The sequence below is a fragment of the Physeter macrocephalus genome, chromosome 8 (genome assembly GCF_002837175.3).
Source record: "Physeter macrocephalus isolate SW-GA chromosome 8, ASM283717v5, whole genome shotgun sequence".
In the NCBI taxonomy this organism is placed as follows: domain Eukaryota; kingdom Metazoa; phylum Chordata; class Mammalia; order Artiodactyla; family Physeteridae; genus Physeter; species Physeter macrocephalus.
The window spans coordinates 46,910,854-46,934,822 of NC_041221.1; the positions used below are offsets into that span (position 1 = coordinate 46,910,854).

General features: G+C 36.9%; 1 protein-coding gene across 7 annotated transcripts in view; it reads right to left on the reverse strand.

Moving 5' to 3' along the window:
- The window catches only part of CPLANE1 (ciliogenesis and planar polarity effector complex subunit 1), a 144,083-nt gene that overhangs the window by 90,160 nt on the left and 29,954 nt on the right, over positions 1 to 23,969 (reverse strand). For 6 of the 7 annotated variants that reach the window (XM_024125357.3, XM_028492851.2, XM_028492849.2 and 3 more), the window contains 10 exons: positions 22,977 to 23,205; positions 21,754 to 21,893; positions 18,918 to 19,135; positions 16,236 to 16,400; positions 10,957 to 11,095; positions 9,493 to 9,602; positions 9,215 to 9,373; positions 8,990 to 9,098; positions 6,665 to 6,965; positions 4,399 to 5,308 (listed from right to left, as the gene is read on the reverse strand). In XM_024125357.3, coding sequence (XP_023981125.1) covers positions 4,399 to 5,308; positions 6,665 to 6,965; positions 8,990 to 9,098; positions 9,215 to 9,373; positions 9,493 to 9,602; positions 10,957 to 11,095; positions 16,236 to 16,400; positions 18,918 to 19,135; positions 21,754 to 21,893; positions 22,977 to 23,205 — 2,480 coding nt within the window. The remainder of the gene's footprint in view (positions 1 to 4,398; positions 5,309 to 6,664; positions 6,966 to 8,989; positions 9,099 to 9,214; positions 9,374 to 9,492; positions 9,603 to 10,956; positions 11,096 to 16,235; positions 16,401 to 18,917; positions 19,136 to 21,753; positions 21,894 to 22,976; positions 23,206 to 23,969) is intronic. The other variant, XM_028492853.2, reaches the window with a different exon arrangement.

Here is a 23,969-nt window from a genome sequence, read left to right on the forward strand (position 1 = left end):
AGGAAGGCCCGCATACCACAAAAAAAAAAAAAAAAAAAAAAAAAAAAATATATATATATATATATATATATATATGCAGCTAAAAATACAAGGGATGTGTCTCTTTTGTTTTACTTAGAAATTTAGGTATGCATCACCTAGAAACACTTAAAAATTTCAATGACAACAAATATCACAGTATCTTCTAAACTACCTTACAATAATAGAAACTGATCTCAAAAAAAGGAAAAAAAAACACAAAAGGAAAACATAAAGCAAAACAAAATTTCTTAAACCCAGAATAAACTAGTTTAAAATGAAGGCAATTCAAGATAGAACAAATGAAGAATTAAAAAGTGTGGAGGCATGTTGACCAAGATGGCAACACAGGAGGCTCCTGAATTCTCCTCCTCTCACAGACACACTGAATGTACAACTACACACAGAAAATTACCACTGAAAGAAATCCAGAAATTCACTGAGTGACTCCTACACATCAGGGGAATAAGAAAATACACGTTGAAACAGGTAGTTAAAAGGCTGAAACACAATCTGACCATAAACCCCAACCCTGGAACAGCGCCCTACAAGCGGGAGGGAACTTCTAACTTCCAGCTTCTGAAAAGCAAAGGGTTTGGACCCTACATTTAGTGCCCAAACTTTTAAGACTCCTACTTAAGAGTCAGGCCCCCAAAACACCTAGCTCTGAGAGCCAAAGAGTCTTGTATCCATGAAACGCACAAGACTATAGCAAACAAAGAAGCAGTTATTAACAAGTGTGTGAGCCTCCACTGCAGCTATCCCCACAGGGCTTAGCACAGAGGGGCAGACAAAAACAGCCATCTCCCAGTCTTCCCCTGGAATGAGTCCATCTGCATACTTTGTAAGCTGCTGCCTGGGGATCCTGCACCTGAGCACTCATCTAGGCCTGGCTACAGCGCTCCCCAGAGACCAGGGAAGCCAATGGACACCTCCTCTATCTTCTCTATCTAGCCTGCTCCAAGTCACCAGTATCTCCCTAGAAGGAGCCTGTACACACATATGTTGCCCCAGTTTTTGCAGCTGCTGACTGAGGGGGAGGTCCCTGGATCACCTGCCTCTGACAGCCAGTAGGGCTTGTATTCACAAGTCCTACAGTACTGTAGCAAACAAAGAAGCAGTTCTTAATGGGTGCAGGAATACCCACAATGGCTATACACGTGGGTCCAGACCACAGGGAGCAGGCAAAAATACCCATCTCCCGGTTACTCCCCAAGAAGGGCTTAATTACATACTTTGCCACATGCTGTCTGAGGGTCTGGCTTCCAATCAGGCTGCATCTGGTGCTAAATGCGATCTACCCCTTTGGGACACTGACAGGTCTTTGCATAACCTCAATTACTAGGAATCACTAAGAACAAAGGAGGCTTAGATAATCACAAAGGTTTCAGAGACAACCAAAAGCTCAGGCCAGGCTAACTGATGAGGTTCATCTCCTACATAAGACCACTCTGTTCAGACTGCGCAATGTGGCTATTTTATCTAATGCTCAGAAACCAACAAAGAGACTCAAAGAAATTAAAGAAACAGAGGAATATGTTCCAAACAAATGAATAAGATAAATCTCCAGAAACAGATCTTAATGAAAGAGATAAGTGATTTACCTGATAGAGATCTAAAATAACAATCACTGAGATGAGGGGAACAATGCATGAACAAAGTGACACTTTCAAGGAAGAGACAGAAAATACAGAAAAAGTACAAAACGTATATTACAGCTGAAGAACACAATAGCTGAACTGAAAAAGTCACTGAAGGGACTCAGTAACAGACTAAATCAAGCAGAAAAAAGGACCAGAGAACTCAAAAATAGGGCAGTGGAATCAAAGAAGCAAGAAGGAAGAAGAATAAAAGAGTGCAGATAACTTAAGGGACCAATATATGCATTACAGAGGTCCCAGAAAGAAAGAAAGGGGCAAAAAGCTTATTCTAAGAAATAATGGCTGAAAACTACTCAAACCTGGGGAAAGAAACAGACATCAGATCCAGAAAGCCCTGAGAGTTCAAAAATAACATAAATCCAAAGAGACCTACACCAAGAGACAAAAGTTAAAAACAAGGAGAGAATCTTAAAAGCAGCAAAAGAAAAACAATTTGTTACATATAGAGGAACCCCTATAATGTTACCAGTAGATTTTTCAGCAGAAATTCTGTAGTCCAGAAGGGAATGGCATGATATATTAAAAGTGCTGAAAGAAAAAAACTGCCAACCAAGAATACTCTACCCAGCAAAGTTGTCCTTCAGAATTGAAGGAAAGATAGTTTTCCAGACAAGCAAAAGCTGAAGGAGTTCATGACCACTAAACCAGCCTTACTTCAAGCTGAAACAAATAGATGCTAATTAGTAGCAGAAAAACATATGAAAGCATAAAACTCATTGGTAAAGGTAAATATATAGTTAAATTCAGAATATTCTACTGTTGTAATGGTGGTGGGTTAAACACTCATACCTCTACTATGAAGAATAAATCACAAAAGTATTAAAGATAACTATAACTACAATAATTTATTAATGGATACACAATGTAAAAAGATATAAGTTGTTACATCAAAAATATAAAATGCAGGGAGACGGGTAGTGTAATAAATATGCAGAGCTTTTGTATGCATTTGAAGTTAAGTTATCAGCTTAAAACAGACTATTACAAATATAACTTGTTTTAGTATAAGCCTCATGGTAACCACAAAGCAAAAGCCTACAGTAAACAAGCAAACAAAAAACCCACAAAAGATTTTTTAAAAGGAATCCAAGCATACCTCTACAGAAAATATTCAAATCTCAAAGAAAAGAGCAAAAGAGGAAGAGGGAGTTCCCTGGTGGCCTAGTGGTTAGGATTTGCACCGTCACTGCTGTGGCCTGGGTTCAATCCCTGGTCGGGAAAGAAAATGAGATCCTGTAAGCCGTGCGGCATGGCCAAAAAAAAAAAAAAAACAGCAAGAGAGGAAGAAAAGAACAAAGGAAATACAAAACAACCAGAAAACAATGAACAAAATGGCAGTATTAAGCCCATACATATCCATACATATCTATAACTGATTTAAAGGTAAATGGACTAAATTCTCCAATCAGAAAACATGGAGTAGTTGAACAGGTTTAAAAAAAGACCCAACTGTATACTGCCTACAAGAGACTCACTTCAGCTTTAAGGACACACACATACTGAAAGTGAAGAGATGGAAAAGTATTTTATGCAAGAAGAAACCAAAGGAAAACAGGGGTAGCTATATTTAGACAAAATGAACTTTAAGCCAAAGACTATAACAAGAGACAAAGAAGTTCATTATATAATGATAAAGGGGCCAATTCATCAAGAATATATAACATCAATTAATATTTATGCAGCCAACATAGAGGTCAACACAAAAATTAACTCAAAATGGATTAAAGACTTGAAAGTAAGGCCTGAAACCATAAAGCTCCTAGAAGAAAAGACAGGCAGTTAAGCTCCTTGATGATGATTTTTTGGATTTGACACCAAAAGCAAAGGAAACAAAAGCAAATTTGAATTATACCTCAATAAAACTGAAAAAAAAGAACAAATTTAGATACTATTGGAATTCTCCAAATATAAAAAAAAGTCCATGTCCCAACTAGTTTACCATATAGAAATTTGTTTTCCAAGAAATTCACCTCCATCTTTTTCTGGAGTACTACAGCAAGTACTCAGTCAAAAGATATTTATGAAAAAAATACTTGCATTGCAAACAGTTAGGTTAAAAGAGCAGCCTTTTACTTGCCACTGGGTAGAGAAAAGAAAGAATAGCCCATAAGTATTAATTTCTCTACTGATATCCATCTGCCTTTCTAGGTTTGGTCCTCCAACCTCATCTGCCAGATAGTATAAGAAAAGATGATCCCCTAATACATACAATGAGACATCAGTAATAAAAACTGGACAGCTGCCTAGACCTTCCTCATCTGAACAAAACCCTAAAACTTTAAAAGGAAATAATAGAAAAGTAATACCACTTGTAATATCACTTAAAATTATCTTTTTCCTCCTCATTTTTTTTTTTTTTTAATTTTGGCCACGCCACGCAGCTTGCAGGATATATCAGTTTCCCGACCAGGGATTGAACCCGGGCCACGGCAGTGAAAGCACCAAATCCTAACCACTAGACCACCAGGGAACTCTTTTTCTTTTTTATAAACACACGTGAAACCTCAAAACCTCACAGACTCTCTGAAAGCACTTTAACCCCAATTTATCATTTTTTAAGAATTAAAGGAACCACTTTAAAAAATTAGGTGATACAGGTTATAATCAGCATTGTCATTAACTTTGTTACTTAGTGATTCTTTATTAGATAGGGAAAAATATAGTTTTAATCTAAAATGAGAATTCTCATTTGTATGTAATTAACAATTCAAGTATTTACCTTAATAATGGCATTTTTTGCCTTATATGTAGCAAAATAGGGTTGTTTCAAAAGCCACAATGATGTAAGAATGGCAGCTGTAGAGGTCTTTACACGAATGACGGGACTGTACTCACAGGATGACGCAGTGAGACCAAAATCACAGAGCAGTCTTCTATCAGACCATCTTATCATCCATTCCAACAGCCTTCTTATACTGCCAAATGTGTTATTTAGTGCTAGAGGAAGATCTTCTTGAGGGTTAATATCGTTGCATTGAATTGCTCTGAAAATACATCTTCTAGTTTCAATAGACTTGGGAGTGCAAAAACTATGGTTTGACCATCTCTGTATTAAAGTTTTCTCTGCATTGTCATCTTGTATTCTGTAAACTGACTTCTGTTTTAAACCAAACAACCCACTCTTCCCTTCATTTTTATTGACTTCATTCAAAGCGTTCTCTAAAAAAGGCCTGATCCCTTGATTAACCAGTACAGAAGCTGAAAGTGTCTGGTTTTCTGATTTTTCATACTCATATGACTCAGGAGCAACAACAAAGCAAGAGCCAGCTCTAAACACATTCTGGCTTTTGGTTTTGCCCTGACGTCGTTTTAATGTTGTATGTACATCAAAAAGTAAAGAATTAAGTTCATGTTCTCTAAGATGTCCAGAAAAGCTAGTTAGAAATGGAATGCCAGCATCCTTGGAACCGAGTAGGTCTCTTTCAAGAACATAACTCAAGAAGAGTTCAAGGAATTTAATATATTCATCATCGTCACGTTCAAATTCCCAAACACCTATTACAGGAAGTGCATTTTGTAACAACTTTTCATGATCTTCTTTTCTTTTAGGGTTTTCCTTCTGATTACATATTTTCTTTTTTCCATAGGGCTTACCAGTCAATGTTAATTCCATGTGATCTGGGGCATTTCTATAGCAAAATAAAATTTAAAAAGACAAAATTAAGATCATTTAATCACTAAAAATGATCTTAGCATTGACAATAAAAATTCTCTCCGCTGGTTAAGTCATACCTCTTGTTTTTTAATGCCTTGATAACCTATCTTTCAAATAAGGGGCAAAGATCTCTAAGTATTCACTCGAGCTGAACATTCTGAGTCCAAAAAATATAACAGATTAATATCAAAACAGAAATTTTATGTTAAAAAAGATTAAAATGTGTTCACAGAAATTTCACTATTAAAAAAACATGACTTTTTCTGGCAAAAAAAAAAAAGGTCCTCTAACAGGTCAGAATTTAGAAATACTGTACAAAGTCAATAAAAAATCACAAGCCACCAATACACATCATAGTTTACAGTTTTCTGTTTCTCTCTTGCATCTACCCCTTTCAGCTTCCCTGTATGATATGCAAAAGCAGGACTGCCCTCAGGATTCTTTACCACACAAAAGTTGGGTATTTTTCTAAACACTTTCTGCTGCTATTAACCTGCTGGGCAGGCACCTAACTGCCAGCCATAATTACTTTTAAATCTGTTTCCTTTCAACATGGTTCTTAGGGCAGAACACAGATCCGTAGTTCCCTCAATAAAAGAAAGCTTCCAGTTAGGCACCTGGGCTGAAGCCGCCATGTCTCTTCCTATTAAGAATGCAAAATAAGCAGCCTCCAAGGTATTCCTGTGCTAACACTGAAGTTGTTTGGTGAAACAAGCACATCATTTATGATACTACGAGATACAGCTTAAGCAGATGTTTGAAGTAGATATTATTTCACTTAAGCAAGATTATGGTTGATTATATAGTCTTTCAGTCATGAGAAGGATAAACTGCATTGTAGATACTGAAAGAAAAAAAAATCTGCTTAAATCAAAGTAACAGGTTTACTGATAAGCAAGAATTTCTCAACAATTTACAGACAAGCTTGAAAGATGAATGTGCAAAAAGAAAATAAAAAGATGAATTTGCAAATTCCTTCCCTGGAAACTCTAAAAATAATATAGCTAACCAAATAATCCTGAACTATTTAAGTCTAAGATTGCTAAAAGAACTAAAAGTCGTCCAGTGAACTCCAGAATTTCATCTACTCATTTTATTTTATACCTTCAGGTGGCAAGATTATTTTGTATCTCAGTAATATTTTAAATGGATTTTCAAATGTACAGTCTCATCTTACACTCCTAACATTCTTGTGGGTATGGAGGGTGGTAATAATACCATCAGTGAGGCTGCTGGAAGTAAAAATCAGGTCATCAGTTGCATGAAAATACTGAAAGTACTTTGTTCCCAAAGAAAGTGAATGCTTTCTATTACGAGATCTCAATTGTACCTTTGAGAGAAATGTATCCTACTTTTTTCTTCAGCCAACAAAGCTTCTGAGAAAGTATCAGCTGTATCTGCATCACTGTGGACCAGAGAATTCCCTGGTTCTGTGAGTGTGCTCCTGCTCAAACTAGTTCCCAAGGAAAACTTGTCAAAACCTAGAACCTCAGCTGGTTTTTCTTCTTCAGTTGGTTCCCATATATTCATCTCAAAAGAACCTATGTTTCTCTGCACACGTTTCAGAGCTTTCACCCTCACTTTATGGATAGAATGCATGATAACAGACATCATTTCCTGAGTTTGGGGACCTAGAAAGAAAAGAACAAAAGGCCTTAAAGTTCATTAAAATGTTTCAACTCAAGACATAAGGGGATCCAATTCTGGTCCCCCCTGGGAACATGAAATCTAACTGATGGCTAAGGCTTAGTTCTACAATCTTACAGATCATGTTTTTCAATATCTGTTAGAAAGGTATGGTCCATATTTTTAAGGTAGAACAGCAGAAGCTAGAAAAGGTCCATTAAAGAACAATAAAAGTGACTCCATAAAAAAGTATGCCCTGGGGCTTCCCTGGTGGCACAGTGGTTGAGAGTCCGCCTGCGAATGCAGGGGACACAGGTTTGTGCCCCGGTCCGGGAAGATCCCACATGCCGCGGAGCAGCTGGGCCCGTGAGCCATGGCCCTGAGCCTGCGCGTCCGGAGCCTGTGCTCCGCAACGGGAGAGGCCGCAACAGTGAGAGGCCCGCATACCGCAAAAAAAAAAAAAAAATCGGATAATTAGAGAAAGAATCACTAACATTCTTCTCATTCCCAGAGTGGCACACAAGAGAAAATAAGTATAATTTTAGCCAAAGAAACAAAAACACCTTTTTGACTTCAAGTAACAAGGAACAATAGAAAGGGAAGTTTTTTAAGACTGCCTGCATAAAAATTTTTAAATATCATTAATACATAAACACGACATTTTAGAGATTTCAAAAAAGTCTGAAAAAATATAAATCACAAATACAATGTAAGTACATTAATGCAATAATGTACAATCATAGGATATTACTAGACTTAAATAACTATAGTTCTAAAACAGAGAGTAATTTGAATTCTTTAAAAATTTCTACAACATTATGAATACCTCATTTTATTGTACTTCACAGATATTGCATATTTTACAAATTGCAATATCTGTGAAGGTTTGGGGCAACCTTCAAACCTTCAAGCAAGTCTACTGGTGCCATTTTTCCAGCAGCATTTGCTCACTTCATGTCTCTGTGTCACATATTGCTAATTCTCACAGCATTTCAAACTTTTTCATTATTATGAGATTTGTTTTGGTGACCTGTGATCAGTGATCTTTAACGCTACTACTGCAAAAAGATTATGACTTGCTTATGATTATGACACGGATAACGGTTAGCATTTTTTAGCAATAAAGTACTTTTTAAATTAAGGTATATACATTGTCTTTTTTTAGAGCACACTTAATAGACTATAGCATACTGCAAACATAACTTTTATATGCACTAAGAAACCAAAAAATTCATGTGACTTGCATTACTGCAATATTCACTTTATTATGGTGGTCTGGAACCAAACCTGCAATATCTCCAAGGTATGCCTGTGCTTAATGCCATTGAACTGTACACTTAAAAATGGTAAATTTTAGGGCTTCCCTGGTGGTGCAGTGGTTGCGAGTCCGCCTGCCGATGCAGGGGACACGGGTTCGTGCCCTCCACTGAGCCTGTGCGTCCGGAGCCTGTGCTCCGCAACGGGAGAGGCCACAACAGTGAGAGGCCCACGTACCACAAAAAAAAAAAAAAAAAAAAAAAAAAAAAAGGTAAATTTTATATTATGTATATTTTACCACAATAAAAAAAAATTTTCACAAGGTCATTTTGAATGCATAGTATAAAATAAGCAGCATAAATAACCATAAAAGGAGAATACTAGTTTTCAATAAAATATCTGCATTATACAAAGCATTATATATTCATTTTATATATTTTATCTTGTTTAATCCTCCTTCAATACATATTCATAAAGAAGTATTAATATACTCATTTTACAAATAAGGAAAAGAGGCTCAGAGATACTGAGCAACTTGCCTACGGTCACACAGTTACTAACTGACAGAGCCATGACATGAAGTCAGCTTTATCTGGTTCCAAAGCAACAGAATTGGTGCTTCCAAAATGGGGAAGTGCTTCTGACTTCTCATACTCCTAACTCCAAAGAGAAATGCATAAAAACATAAGCACTAGAAAATAAATGCTTTCAAAACAAAATGAGAATCTTCAGCAATTTATCTATCAGATATCTAAGAAATGACAAATAATACCTTTCACAACATTGTGTCTGAGTCTCTGTTGAAGAGAGTGATATTTTTCTCTTAAAGGAACCCTTATGTCCTCAGGATTGGGAAATGCTTTCACAAAAATTTCTGCTACCTTCAGAAAAATTTAAAAATGAGTTTTAGAAGCATCATTCTTAATTATAAATAAAATTAAAATTCTTTAAAGTCTATGATTCTGATTTAGTTTATTTTCACCTACATTTACATTACCTCTCTGATTGGTGGCAGTTCTCCAATGAGGCTCAAAATTAGATCCTGAATAAGTTCTTCAATATTAGAAAACCGAGAGAACGGTAGCATTCTACAAGCCCATTCCACTGCACTGAGACAGTGCTCAACCATACAAGAATCAAACTTCACTTCGAGGTCCTAAATGGATATTGAAAGATATCATTTCCTTTTCACTTTAGACGGATAGACTAGATTCTTCAATCAAGCAATAATTTCCCAAGTAATATTTATTTTTCTTATTCCTGTGTAATTGATACCTTTTTTCCCTCCACATTTTCTCTTGCCTTCTGATATTGCCTGCAACTATAGGATAACTTATCACGGACATGCAGCATCCAACACAAAGCACAAAGTTCTCTGAAGCAACCTAAATCAGGAATGGAAATATGAAAGAAGACTGTATGAGTATATACATTAATATTATAACAACTGTTGGTTATTTTTTTTCCAAAATAAATGTCTTTATACTGCTGATTATAAAAGAAACATGCTCATCCTCAATACTTTATATAAAAGTTGTGGAGATCCTTACAGAATTTTTACACATATTATTCCAGAATATTTCATACATGTCATACTCACATGAAAATATTAAAAACACTTCATAGAGTAAATAAGCTACTCTATTTATTGGTAGTTTACTTGCTTTAAACTTAGAGTATATTGTAGATATTTTTCAAAGCCAATACATATAGTTCTACTTAATACCATATTGTTAATTTATTTGGAAAATCACTTATTAATAGGCATTTAAGGGACTTCCTGGTGGCACAGTGGTTAAGAATCCGCCTGCCAATGCAGGGGACACAGGTTCGAGCTCTGGTCCGGGAAGATTCCACATGCCGCGGAGCAACTAAGCCCATGCGCCACAACTACTGAGCCTGTGCTCTAGAGTCCACGAGCCACAACTGCTGAGCCCACGTGCCACAACTGCTGAAGCTCGCGTGCCTAAAGCCTGTGCTCCACAACAAGAGAAGCCACCGCAATGAGAAGCCCGTGCACAGCAACGAAGACCCAACACAGCCAAAAATAAATAAATAAATAAATTTATTTTTTAAAAAATAGGCATTTAAGTTAAAAATTTTTCAATATTAGAAATATAATTTCCTGGGGCTTCCCTGGTGGCGCAATGGTTGGGAATCCGTCTGCCGATGCAGGGGACACGGGTTCAAGCCCCGGTCCGGGAGGATCCCACATGCCGTGGAGCAACTAAGCCCATGCGCCACAACTACTGAGCCTGCGCTCTAGAGCCCACGACCCACAACTACTGAGCCTGCGAGCCAAAAAAAAAAAAAAAGAAATATAATATCCAATATAAAACAATTTTTTATTAAAAGTAATACAAGTACACAAAGATATATAAAATCATACTATGTGTATACAGTTTTGCAACTATCTCTTTTTTTTCACCTAATGTATCTTAGATATATTTCCTTTTTTTTTTTTTTTTTTTTCCCTGGCCGCACCACGAGGCACGCAGGATCTTAGCTCCCCAACTAGGTATCAAACCTGTGCCCCCTGCAGTGGAAGCGCAGATTCTTGACCACTGGACCACCAGGTAAGTCCCTCAGATATACTTCCACGGTGGCAACATACACATATGGTCTTTTCATTATCAGCACAGTATTCTGTTACATGAAACTTCCCCGAATCAAATGTAAAATATATCATTACTAATATTTAGGCCTAATTTATAAGCAAGCAGCTCATTTTGGACAAACCTATTGCTTTAACGGACACTTCATCAAGCTTGTGGTCTCCAGTTGCCCCAGGTCGAAAGAATGCTACACCTCCCTTACAGAAATTAAGTAACGACTGAGGGAAAGGACTCAATGAAGGAAGGGATCCTTTCATTCGAATCTGAAAGTAAAGAAAGAATATGTTAATTACCAGTCATATAAGTCAATTTTTAAGGAAACTATAAAGCAACAAACAAGGCAGGTAAGATAAACCATAAAGAGTGGAAAACACAGCATGGTTCCCATACTATGTAAGAAAATATCCCTGAAATCACTTGTACTTTCAGAAACTTAGCTCACAAATTTAATTCAACAAATTCACTAGGCTAAATCTCAAAGGAAAAAAAAAAGGTTCTAGCCAAATTAACCTCTCTTGTCACTCAGTTTTGCCTAAAAAGTTCTGTATAAAAAGAATTTAATGCTATTTGCCCTGACTTTTCCCAAAGGAATAGTAAAGAAAATAAACTTAAGTATCTAACTCTACCTATGTGCATTACCTAAAAACTAATACAGAAAAAGGTATATCTACATACAAAACTTTTAAAAACTAATCTATAAGTGACAGAATTATAAAGTCATCATTTGCCAACTCCTAATAAAAAAATGACTCTAGCGAGGATCATCAATAAATGCTAAATTAGGTAAAAAATTGATGGGTTGATGGAGAACATGATAGTGGGTGGAACATGACCCAAATTCACTGATCCATCTCACTACCATGAAAAGTGAAAGAAAAAGACGTATGTGCAACATGATATGCTGCAGAGGGGAAATATACAATACCACTTATGAAGGATTCAATTCTAAGAAAATGTTAAACTGAATTTAATCAAACCTGTCTACTTTGATGAGGATAGATTAATTACCAGCTTATAGAAAATAAAGAGGAACAACTTAAATGACACTAAATGAAAAGATGACAGACCAATCCAAAATATGGTTCAGGACCAACAACCTAATCTCTCTAACAAATCAAGAATAGAAAATAAAGGAAACTACTGTGTGTTAAAAGGAAACTGTGATAGAATAAAAGAAAAGGGGGACTTCCCTGGTCGCACAGTGGTTAAGAATCTGCCTGACAATGCAGCGACCACAGGTTCAAGCCCTGGTCCGGGAAGATCCCACATGCCGTGGAGCAACTAAGTCTGTGCACCACAACTACTGAGCCTGCACTCTAGAGCCCGTGAGCCACAACTACTGAGCCCATGTGCCAAAGTACTGAAGCCCACGCACCTAGAGCCCGGGCTCCACAATAAGAGAAGCCAACGCAATGAGTAGCAAGTGCAGGGCAAAGAAGAGTAGCCCCCGCTCGCCGCAACTAGAGAAAGCCCGCACGCAGCAACAAAGACCAAACGCAGCCAAAAACAAATAAATAAAAATAAATAAACTTATTTTTAATAAAAGAAAAGGGATCTAAGAGACATAAACCTGGGAAGAAAAGGATTAGCAGTAGGCTTGTAATCTATTTTCTCCCTCTACTATTCACTTCCAGAAAGACATGATCTAGTCAAATCCCCTTGTAAGCATGCTAAGGACAGACTTCTTGTCAAACAAATTAATGGTATTTACCAGACGTACAGAGTCTGTCTAGGCTGGTTATTAGAAACAAATCTAGAATATATGGATTTATGGAGTATGACCCCTGGAAAATGTTACACAAGCTATATAATTAGAGAGATATAAAAAGGAGATGTTAAATAACTGAAATAGCTCCATTTGGTGTCATGACATTAAAAAAAAACAAAAACAAAAACAAAAAACAGGACGGGCTTCCCTGGTGGCGCAGTGGTTGAGAGTCCGCCTGCCAATGCAGAGGACACGGGTTCGTGCCCCAGTCCTGGAAGATCCCACGTAGGCCCGTGAGCCATGGCCGCTGAGCCTACGCGTCCAGAGCCTGCACTCCGCAACGGGAGAGGCCACAACAGTGAGAGGCCCGCGTGCCACAAAAAAAAAAAAAAAAACCAGGACACATTCTTCTGCAGTGAGAAAAGACTTGGGGCAGTGTATGCAATTCCAGAGTTCGCTACATTTCATCTGTATCTTTTGGCTACCTATATGCTTGCAATTATTGGTGCAGTTTGACCCATGGATGAAAAACATGTGTCTACACAAAAACTTATACATAGGGGCTTCCCTGGTGGCACAGTGGTTAAGAATCCACCTGCCAATGCAAGGGACACGGGTTCAATCCCCGGTCCGGGAAGATTCCACATGCTGCAGAGCAACTAAGCCCATGCGCCACAACTACTGAGCCTGCGCTCTAGAGCCCGTGAGCCACAACTACTAAAGCCCGCGAGCCTAGAGCCCGTGCTCTACAATAAGAGAAGCCACCGCAATAAGAAGCCCGCGCACCGCAACCAAGAGTAGCCCCGGCTCAACACAATTAGAGAAAGCCCACATGCAGCAACAGACCCAACGCATCAATCAATCAATCAATCAATACACTGCACCCCCCCCCAAAAAAACTTATACATAAATGTTCATAGAAGCATTACTCATAATAGCTAAAAAGTGGAAGCAATCCAAATGTCCATCAATGGATGAACAGAAACAAAATGTTATATATCCATACAATGCAATATTATTCAACCACAAAAAGGAATAAAGTACTGACTCATGCTACAACATGAATGAACTTTAAAACCATTATGCTGGCTTCCCTGGTGGTGCAGTGGTTGAGAGTCCGCCTGCTGATGCAGGGGACACGGGTTCGTGCCCCGGTCCGGGAAGATCCCACATGCCGCGGAGCGGCTGGGCCCGTGAGCCATGGCCGCTGAGCCTGCGCGTCCGGAGCCTGTACTCCGCAACGGGAGAGGCCACAAGAGTGAGAGGCCCGCGTGCCACAAAAATTAAAAAAAATAATAATAATAATAAAACCATTATGCTAAGTGAAAGAAGCCAGTCACAAAAGGCCACATATTGTATGATTTCACTTATATAAAATGTCTACAGTAGGCCAATTCGTAGAGACAGAAAGTAAATTAATGGTTGCCAGGGGATGGGAAGAAAAGGAAATGGACGTTACTATTAATGTGTTTCTTTTTTGGGGTGATGAAAGTATTCTGGAATTAAACAGTGGTGATAGCTGCACAACTCTGTGAATATACTAAAAACCAAGGGATTGCACATTTTTAAAAGGTGAATTTTATGGAACATAATTTATATATCAATTAAAAAATGGTAAAAAAATTAGGTAAAATAAAGATTCTGCATTATATTAGTTTCCTATTACTACCCTAACAAATTACCAGAAATCTGATGGCTGAAACCAACACCCATTTAATATCACACAGTTTTTGTGGATCAGAAGTCTAGGTACAGCTCAGCTGGCTCTCTGCTTAGAGTCTCACAAAGTCAATCAAAGTAACAGCAGAGCTGCCTTCCTTTTTAGAGATTCTAGGGGAAATTTATTTCCAGGCTCATTCAGGTTGTTGACAGAATTCCATTCCACATGGTTACAGGACTGAGGTCCCCCATTTCCTTACTGGCTATAGGCTGGGGAAACATTTTCAGTTTCTAAAAGCTGCCTTCATTCCTCGGATAATGGCCCTCTTCAAACCAGCAAGGTTGAACTGAGTCCTTATCACTCTTCTAATCCTCCCTTGTGCCTCATTTCTCCTGCCTTCCTTTTCCACATTTCACTTGCCTAGAGCCTGTGGTCCGCAACAAGAGAAGCCACCGCAGTGAGGAGCCCGCGCACTGCAATGAAGAGTTGCCCCCACTTGTTGCAACTAGAGAATGCCCGTGCGGAGCAACGAAAACCCAACGCAGCCAAAAAGAAAAAAGAATAAAGGAAACCGTTTTCTACAACAAGCAATTTTTAAAATAAAGTTTCCTATAACAAACATTCAGGCTCAACAGATCTTGAAGCTATTAAAAACAATCTTTCAATAATACAGGAAAACTCTTTGCCCTTCTTAGTAAAGATCCTTAAAAACACCTTTGGGATAACAAGATATAGAATGAGTATAGTTTTAATAGTTTTAACTTGTATTTTTATGGTAGCTGTATGCAAATTTCACAAACCTTTCTCTCTAAAAAAGGAAAATTTTCAAAAACAACTTGATAAACAACTTCTCAGTCTCTCTTACGGTTTCTACTAAAAAAAGTTGTAAACTTTTGTTACATTTAGTAATTTAATCAAGGGCCAAATTTTAGATTTTGGGGGCTAATAATATTTAGCTCCACATTTTACAGAGAGACAGACAACAAAGGAATTGCAGCTGGGTAAGGGACATACAAGCAGATGTTCCATCTGGTGGCAGATCAGGTAAGAATGCAGCTACACCTCAGCTGAAGTCAGTGTAGAAGATGACAGCCCCAGAATCAAACTGAACTGCCCATCTCTGAAGACAGGAAGGGGGAGATTCTGACTGGGGGTGACTACTGCAAGGAAACACACCACCAAGAACTAACTTTCCACGGTTTGACACCACAGAAGCCCCCACAGAACAGAGATAATGTCTCAGGAAGAAGTGGGGTAAACCCTGAACTAAGCTCAAATTTTCAATGATTGTGGGAAAAGAAAGTAACTGGGGAAAAAAAAAAAGTAACTGAAATTACCTGGAATTAACTGACTAGGTTACACTTTCTATTGTCAGACCACATGGGACTAACACTGAGCTCCAGTTCAGAGTCCTTATCTTTCAGCAGAAAGAACCCGGTCTGTCCAGGTTTCGTACTATAAATAAGCCTGAAATTTATGGATTTATAGGGCAGGACTCCTTGGGAAAATATCACAATTATAAGTATTAATAAATATTAGTATATTTAAATTGTTTACCATACTGTTACCGAGTCTAAGCTCATACTGCTTGCTGCACTACAGGCCAATAATCGAGAAATGAGTTCTTGGGGCAAGGAATAACGAATTTATTCAGAAAGCCAGGAAACCGAGAAGATGGTGGGCTCATGCTTCAAAGAACCTTCTTGCCCGAGTTAGAATTCAGGCTCCATTTATACTAAAAGGGGAGGGAGTAAAGGCAAACACTTCCTGGTTCCCATCAGCCTCTGGAGGGCATGTGTTAATTTCTTCCTCCCTGCAGTCATTCACAGGTGGGCCTGGTCAGGACCTTTCCTGTTAGCCAAAAAGAGGTATTTTAGCTTAATGCTCATGACCAGGGAAGCAGGGTTTCCAAAGATGGGCCATTATGTATAATTTAAGGTTAGCGGCAACAACCCTTTAGTGATTAACTTGTAATAGAGTACAAAAGGTTCTTCCCTATTTCAATAGCACATAAGTGACTAAGACATTTCCATACCTTCTGCATGACTTTTCTTGCCCATCTCAACTGCAAGATGTACCACTGTGCTACAGGAAAAGAACACCGAGCTGCCCGGAAAAGCAAGAGAACACGTTGAAGGATTCCAGACACCTTTTGGCGATTATCTTTTTCAGCTTTTAAAAGAAGATCATCACCATCTTCCTAAAAAAAACCAATAACAACAATTTTAGTAGCTAGTAAAACAGAAACTTAAAATGTTAAAGTGAAAATAAAGATAATGCTTCTCAAAGTAGAATATTCCTGGACATTTATAAAGGAAGTTTTGAGGCATGGCCTCAGAGATTAACTATAGCTATTTCTAGTGTCAAGGAAACACTTCTCTCACCTCAAACAATGTAAAGGGATAAGTCGACCCTAATCCCAAGTCTTCGGCTACAACAGTTGAAGCCATCACCCCTGACTCCATGGGTGGAATGTTACAGAGAAAGCTCCTTTCAAAAAGAATGACTTTTCCCTTCCTCTTCCTGGAAAAATCCCATTATATTTCAATGTCACCTCCTCTGTGAAGCCCTCCCATTCTGTGCTACTATGACCCTTTGCTCAGACTTCCATTATAGCTTTCACTAATCTATTCTTGCTGATTTATGTATCTGTTTCCCACACTATTGAGAACTACCCAGAAGCAAAGGCCTTGTCATATAGTGCATAGAGTAAACTCCAATATGTGGTAGCATCCAACAAATGTTTCCTGAATAAACACAATTCAAGTCAGTAGCTACAGATTAATTTCCCAGAGACATCTGCTTCCCCAACCTTCTCCTACCATTGTCACTTCTTAAGAGTATTCAGTTTTTATTTGGGTACCTGCCCCTCTCCTACATAGCCGAATGATTCAAGGAGAGTTGATCCCATATCCCTAGCTGCCAAGGAAGGCCCTAGTCAACTGCCAAGCAGTACCTTGTATTAGCCCTAGCCAAGGTGTTTGATTCGAGGACAGGGAAGTGACCTCAGTCGGTCTTACAAGAGTAACTCTCAGTGCTCTTGCTTGGAACGCTGGGAGAGAAATACTTTTACTGCTTTTCTTTCTCCCCTTCCCACTCCCTTTGGACATGGACAAGGTATCCTTAGAAGCTACTGGCAGCCATCCTGCTCCCACAAAGGGAGCCAGCCTTAAACTGAAGCAGACACCTTAGAAAACAAACTAAAAGAAAGAGCCCAAGTCTTCAGTAACATAACTGGGCTTCTCAATTATGCCAGCCAAAATTTACCAAGTTTTCTGTTACTTACAACCCAAGGGGTTCTAACTGATAAGGGACATTTAAGAGAAATCCTACCATTGAAGATTATTTTACTAAAAAATAATAAAATGAAGTACTACTAAGGACAGTTACCAAACTAATATCAGCATAGCATATCCAAAAATATCTTAAATGCTATTTCTAATTCCTAAACCAACATACTGAAGACTCAGATATGAGAGGAAAGAGGAATTACTGAGAAATACCACAGACTACTTATTCTTTCCATTTGTAATATATTACACCTGAAATATCAACAAATGAAATATTTTAACCTGAAACATAACTTGAAATATAACAATGAGAATACAGTAAATAAGTCTAAAAAGAGAAAAAAGTTGCTAAGTCTGAAAAAGTAGTAAAGAAAATACCAGAATCAATTTAAACTAATTGAATATTAAAATAATTTAAATGTAAATAATTTACATTAACACTTTAAATCCTAAAACCAGCTATGTTATGATTTTCAATAAGAGCAGAAGAAAAGTTCCTGAGAGGAATTACAGTACTGTTATTTATAAGACAGAACTATCAATTGAAAAGTGTAGGAGAAAAAAATGACATTTCAAATCAAAGAAAAATCAAACTAAGTCTTTCAAAAGAGGCACAGACAATGAGATGAATACAAGACTAAAATAATGTATGGCTTGGGACTTCCCTGGTGGCGCAGTGGTTAAGAATCCATCTGCCAATGCAGGGGACACAGGTTCAAGCCCTGGTCCCGAAAGATCCCACATGCCACAGAGCAACTAAGCCCATGCGCCACAACTACTGAGCCTGCGCTCTAGAGCCTGCGAGCCGCAACTACTGAGCCCACATGCCACAACTACTGAAGCCTGCGTGCCTAGATCCTGTGCTTCGCAACAAGAGAAGCCACCGCAATGAGAAGCCCATGCACCGCTACGAAGAGTAGCCCCCGCTTGCTACAACTAGAGAAAGCCTGCACGCAGCAACAAAGACCCAACGCAGCCAAAAATAAATTAATTAATTAAAAATAATGTATGGCTTCTAAATTCTGACATTCTTTTAGCTACCCTAAACAAATGTTTATTTTTTAAAAATCTGGATACAGAGAAATATCTCTTAATTTTGTTTTATTATTGAAATAATTTTAACATTTATTGAATGCTTACTATGTGTCCTAGGCCCTAAAGTAAAAGCTTTTACAGGATATCTCATTTAATACTCTCAATAATGCTGTCAGAGGTACTATCATCATCTTCATTTTACAGATAAGGAAACTTAAACATCAGTTTCGTACACTGCCCAATATTACACAATAAATAAAGAGCAAAGCTGGAATCCAGAAGTTAGCTTCAGAGCCTGCATTTTTAACTTGATGATTATTATCAAGTTGATTATTTTAAAAATTGGACAAAATCAACTTTAAATTAATTAAAAGATTAAGCACTAAGCTTACTTCACTAAGAATAGCTGGCTGAGGACAATATAATGGAGGAGCTGGAAGATACAAGCCGACCGGCACTAAGCCCCACAGTCTCTGACTGAAGTCCTTGGCAGAGTTTATCAGAAGCTGAAATGTCTCTGAAAGAATATCTGCATCAGCCATAACTGCTGCTTTCAGTACTTCCTGCACAGAACCAAATAGCAGATCTGCATCTTCTTCTTCAATGGGATCTAGCAAATACAAAATTAGGTAAAGTAGTTAAAATTTATATTACACTTTTCATGCTATTTTGTAGGATAAAATTTCATATCTGAAAAAGCTGATTGCCAAAAATGAACATATTGGTTGACATGCAAATCACCTAAACTTCTAGACAGAAACTTAATAAAGATTCTCTTACTTTTAAGATTAAAGGTAATCAGAGCACAAAGACTTTTCCAAAATTATACAAGACACTGTAATAACAATTATATAATAAAAATATTCTTGGAATATAGTCGTGACTCAAAAATAATAATAAAAGAAAAAAATATTAATGGGAAAAATAAAATGTCAAGAAAGACTCCAAAATAATATACAACATTACATGAAGGCAGTGAGAGAGTAATTATTTTCTTTTTCATAATAGTCCATCACAGTACTTTTATAATAAAAAGGACTTGTGAAGCTAAAAAAAAACCAGAAATATACAAAATAGTCATACAGTATGGCTTCAATTATGTAAGTGTATGTATATATGGAGACATGTTCCAGAAGGCAAAATGTAGAGATGCAGGTGGCAGAATTGGAGACTTATGCACTTTTATATTAGGAAATATTTTAAGCATACTTTAAGGTATAGAATATAATATGAAAACACTCACGTACTGACTTTTCATCCTTGTCTGATATTAACATGTTTCCTACATTCAATTTAGATTAAAAAAAATGTTGCAAATACAGCTGAAATTCCTTAGGTACCAATCATATTTCACTTCCTCTCTCCAGAGGTAGTCACTATCCAGAATTTGGTGTGGCTCTATTGAAACTCCTATTAGACATATGTTGTGTCTTCCACAACATTCTATACAAAGTTTAACTTCTCTTTCATATTTTCCAACTCTTTTCTTTATATCTATACATTTGTATCTCTCTCTATATATATATTTTTTGTGTGTATATACACAGAGATAGATCAAATTCATTTTCCAGTTCACTAACCATCTGTGGAGTTTTTTGTTTTTAAATCAGTTTGTTGAGGTATAATTTACATATACTAAAATTTATCCTTTTTAAGTGTACAGTTCAATGAGTTTTGTTTGTTTTTTGTTTGCTTTTTAAAATATTTATTTGGCTACGCTAGGTCTTAGCTGTGGCACGCGGCTTAGTTGTGGCATGCAGGATCCAGTTCCCTGACCAGGGATGGAATCTGGGCCCCCTGCACTAGTAGTGCAGAATCTTAACCACTGGACCACCAGGGAAGTCCCCAGTTCAATGAATTTTGGCAAATCTATACAGCCTGTAAGAACACTTTCATCACTCTAAAAAAGTTCTTATACCCTTTTGTTGTCAATTCCCCCCTTACTTCCATGTAACCATTGATCTGTTTCTTGTCCCTACAGTGTTGCTTTTTATAAAATCACATAAATGGAATCACACAGTGTGTAGTTTTATTTCTGAGTTCTTTCATTCAGCATAATGGTTCTTCAATTCATCCATGTTGTTGCATGTTATCAGTAGTTTGCTACTCTTTATTATTTATTATTCCATTGTACAGATAAATTGCAATTTGTTCTTCCATCCAAAAGTTGATAAGCATTTGGGTTATTTCAAGTTTTGGGCTATTATGCAAAAGCTGCTATGAACATTCATATACAGGTTTTTCAGTGGACCTATGTTTTTATTTTTCTTGGGTAAATACCTAAGGGTAGAATCCATTGACTTTTTCTCTTTGTTTCTGACCCCTGGAAATTTCCCTTACTTTCTTTAAATCTTAGCCTTTAAATGCATATCTTTATATTTTATCTAGAAACATACTGTATCTATGTATTTACTGTGGGAGAGTTTTCAGATCATCTAAAACAATATATTGCCAGAACTGGAAGTTCAGGCTGGGAATTTAGTCCTTTTTTTCAAAATCAACTTTCATGTAGATACATTATCTTTTCATTTACTTAAAAAAAAATTGACAGAAAATTATCAAAGAAATTTTCAGTCTGATTTCCAAGTATTATGAATTCTTTCCAGAAAAAGAAGTTATAATTAATAAGCTCTAGGAATCTAGAAAAGTCTCACTCCTTAATGGAGACAAGCACTAATAAAACAAAACAGCTATCCTGGTTTTATCATTAAATATATGACTTTAAATAATGGACTTCATTACTTTTTGTCTACATTTCCCCATCTTTAAAACAGACGAATTTTATAGGGCTCCTGGGTAAATCTATGTATTACATGTAATATTATATTATTTTTTTATAATACCACTCAGAACTTTTCAAATTAAAAGCAAAAAACAACTCTATGATTTATGCATTAGGCAAGAGGTTCTAAGTACCCCTCGACGTCTGACATTCTACGATTCTATGACTGCAAAAGAAAACAATCTAAATGCAGCAAAATACCACTAGTATAAAGAAAGGTTATGTACGGAAAATCAGAATATCATTCAGATAATGAACATTGTATTTTGAACTGCATCAGTTTGGGATGCTCCCATTATTAAGAATAAATAGCAAAATTTTATTTTTGATAAGCTTATTACTTCAAAGCATTAATATATGTGTGGGTACTTAAAAGCTTTTTAAAATACCATAAGCTTTATATTAATTAAGCTGATACATGTGTCGACCATACATAGGTAACACACCTGTAAACTGTTTGTATTTTGAGCCCATTTCATTTTTTGCTTCCAAAGAGGCTGGCTGACCTAAAAAACACTGCAGTTTTTCCTGGAAAATCTGTGCTGGAGTCATATTTAACGGTAGATTCAGACCCTTTATCCTGGACCTGAAATCACATCAAATTAAGGGAAAAAGAATACAAATTTTGAAAAAAGGAACATACACACATCAAGAGCTAAACATGAAATTTTAAAGAACAGAGAAATTCACTTTATTCATCCTGTACTTAGACAAGAAATAAGCAAGGAAATACTGTAAGGATAGTATTAAGGCTTTCCATAATTATGGTACTAATATATCTCCTCATCCTTACCTCCCACTGCTGCCCTTCATATGTACTCTATCCAAACCAAACCAAACTTGCTTTTGCCATATGCCTTTGCTCACATTTGGAATGTTCTCTCTCCCTACAGCTACTCAGTTTGTCAAGATCCCATCTTCCCTTCAATGCCCATCTCAAATGACATCTCCCACATAAAGTATTTCCTGTCCTTCCCTCACTTGATATTATTGCTCTCCCTACTGTACCACGGGCACTTTTCTTACCATACTATGTAAACTGTAATAATGTTCTGTCTTATTTTCTCTACTAAACTATAAATGCCTAAGCATAGAAACTATGTACCATTTAAGTTTACAATCCACTAAAATACCTGGCATAGAGCTTGATACAGTTACTTAATAAACATACATTGAATTATTGAATTAAAAAATATAGAAGACACAGCAATACCATAACCTTCAGAATAGTTAAAATATAGGGATTAGTTTGATTAGCTTATATCTCAAATCCTGTTTGGGAAAGACAAACTTTCCCATTGACTATAGGCCCTTTGAGGGCACTACTAACAAATTAATGTGCTAAATAGATGTTTTAACACCATAGGTAAGCCTCTGATCTGTCTGATACAGTAGCCACTAGCTGCATATAGCTCTCTAAATTTAAATTAATTAAAATTAGATGGAAAATCCAGTTCCTTGGTCTTACTATCCACATTTCAAGTGCTCGATAAATACATGTGGCTAGTAGCTATCAGATTGGATAGCACATATAGAATATTTCCATTACTGAAAAAAGTTCTATTGGACAATGCTGAACTAAGGATTCCACAAAATGCATAAATACCAGCAATGAGTGAAATAAAAAATATTTTAGATGAAACCATCATACTTTCCTAAAAATACATACCTTGTGAAATTGCTATCATGTTTACAGAACAGTTGCAAGGCCACACCAATGGAAACAGACGTCTTCCAGTCTCCAAGTTTCTGTGCCAACCACACAGCTTCTGGAACCAGGCCACCAATAAATAATAATTCAAGGGCATATTCAACTGTCCACACATTAGAAAGATTCTGCTCTCTAACAACACTGGCCACCTTCGAGTGTTGCAGAGGAATAAGTCGAAAGGGCTGCTCTGTGAGTAAATTAAAGAAAATGGATTTTACAATTATATATACAAGAACTCATACCTCCTTTTATAGATCTCTTCAATCAGTATTTCCTACACAAAACCACAACAAGGAAGATATATACAAAATGGCCTAAAATAATGCTTAACATACTCTAGAATAGTTTTTTTAACATTGAACACTGTGTCTCTTTAGTGGGTCATGAAGCAAATGTCAGCATTCCTAAAAACATGAAACAGAGTAGACACAGAAACAAAAGAGACAGTATCAGAGTGCATTACACAAAATAAAGGTAAATAAGTACAGTTTAATGAAACTTTTTGGTCAGATAATATAAACGTACACACACACATAAATGTACCGGTCACAGTGTACAGTTTACTACTGTGGGCTGCTCTGAAATATATAGCTATTTCTTCTACCGCATTATGAAATCTGGAGGGCAGAGACTGCATTCTACCTGACTTTGCATTCCTCAGAGTGTCATGGGATAAAACTCTAGTTTGAGGTAATACTCAAGCATATTAAATGTTCAATGTATTAGTGTTTAACAGAAAGTAGAAAACTGTGATTTTCAGTAATCCTGAATAAATGACAAGATTTCAGTCTGGCCTGAGATTAAATACATAGGGTAATAATATCCTTCTCCCCAGCCTTCTGTATCTTTCCCTAATTAAAGTAACTTGAATGAGAAATTTGAAAATACTATGACAGAACTGTTATCTTTTAAAAAATACATATTGCTAAGATTTTCACTCACTCCCTCAAA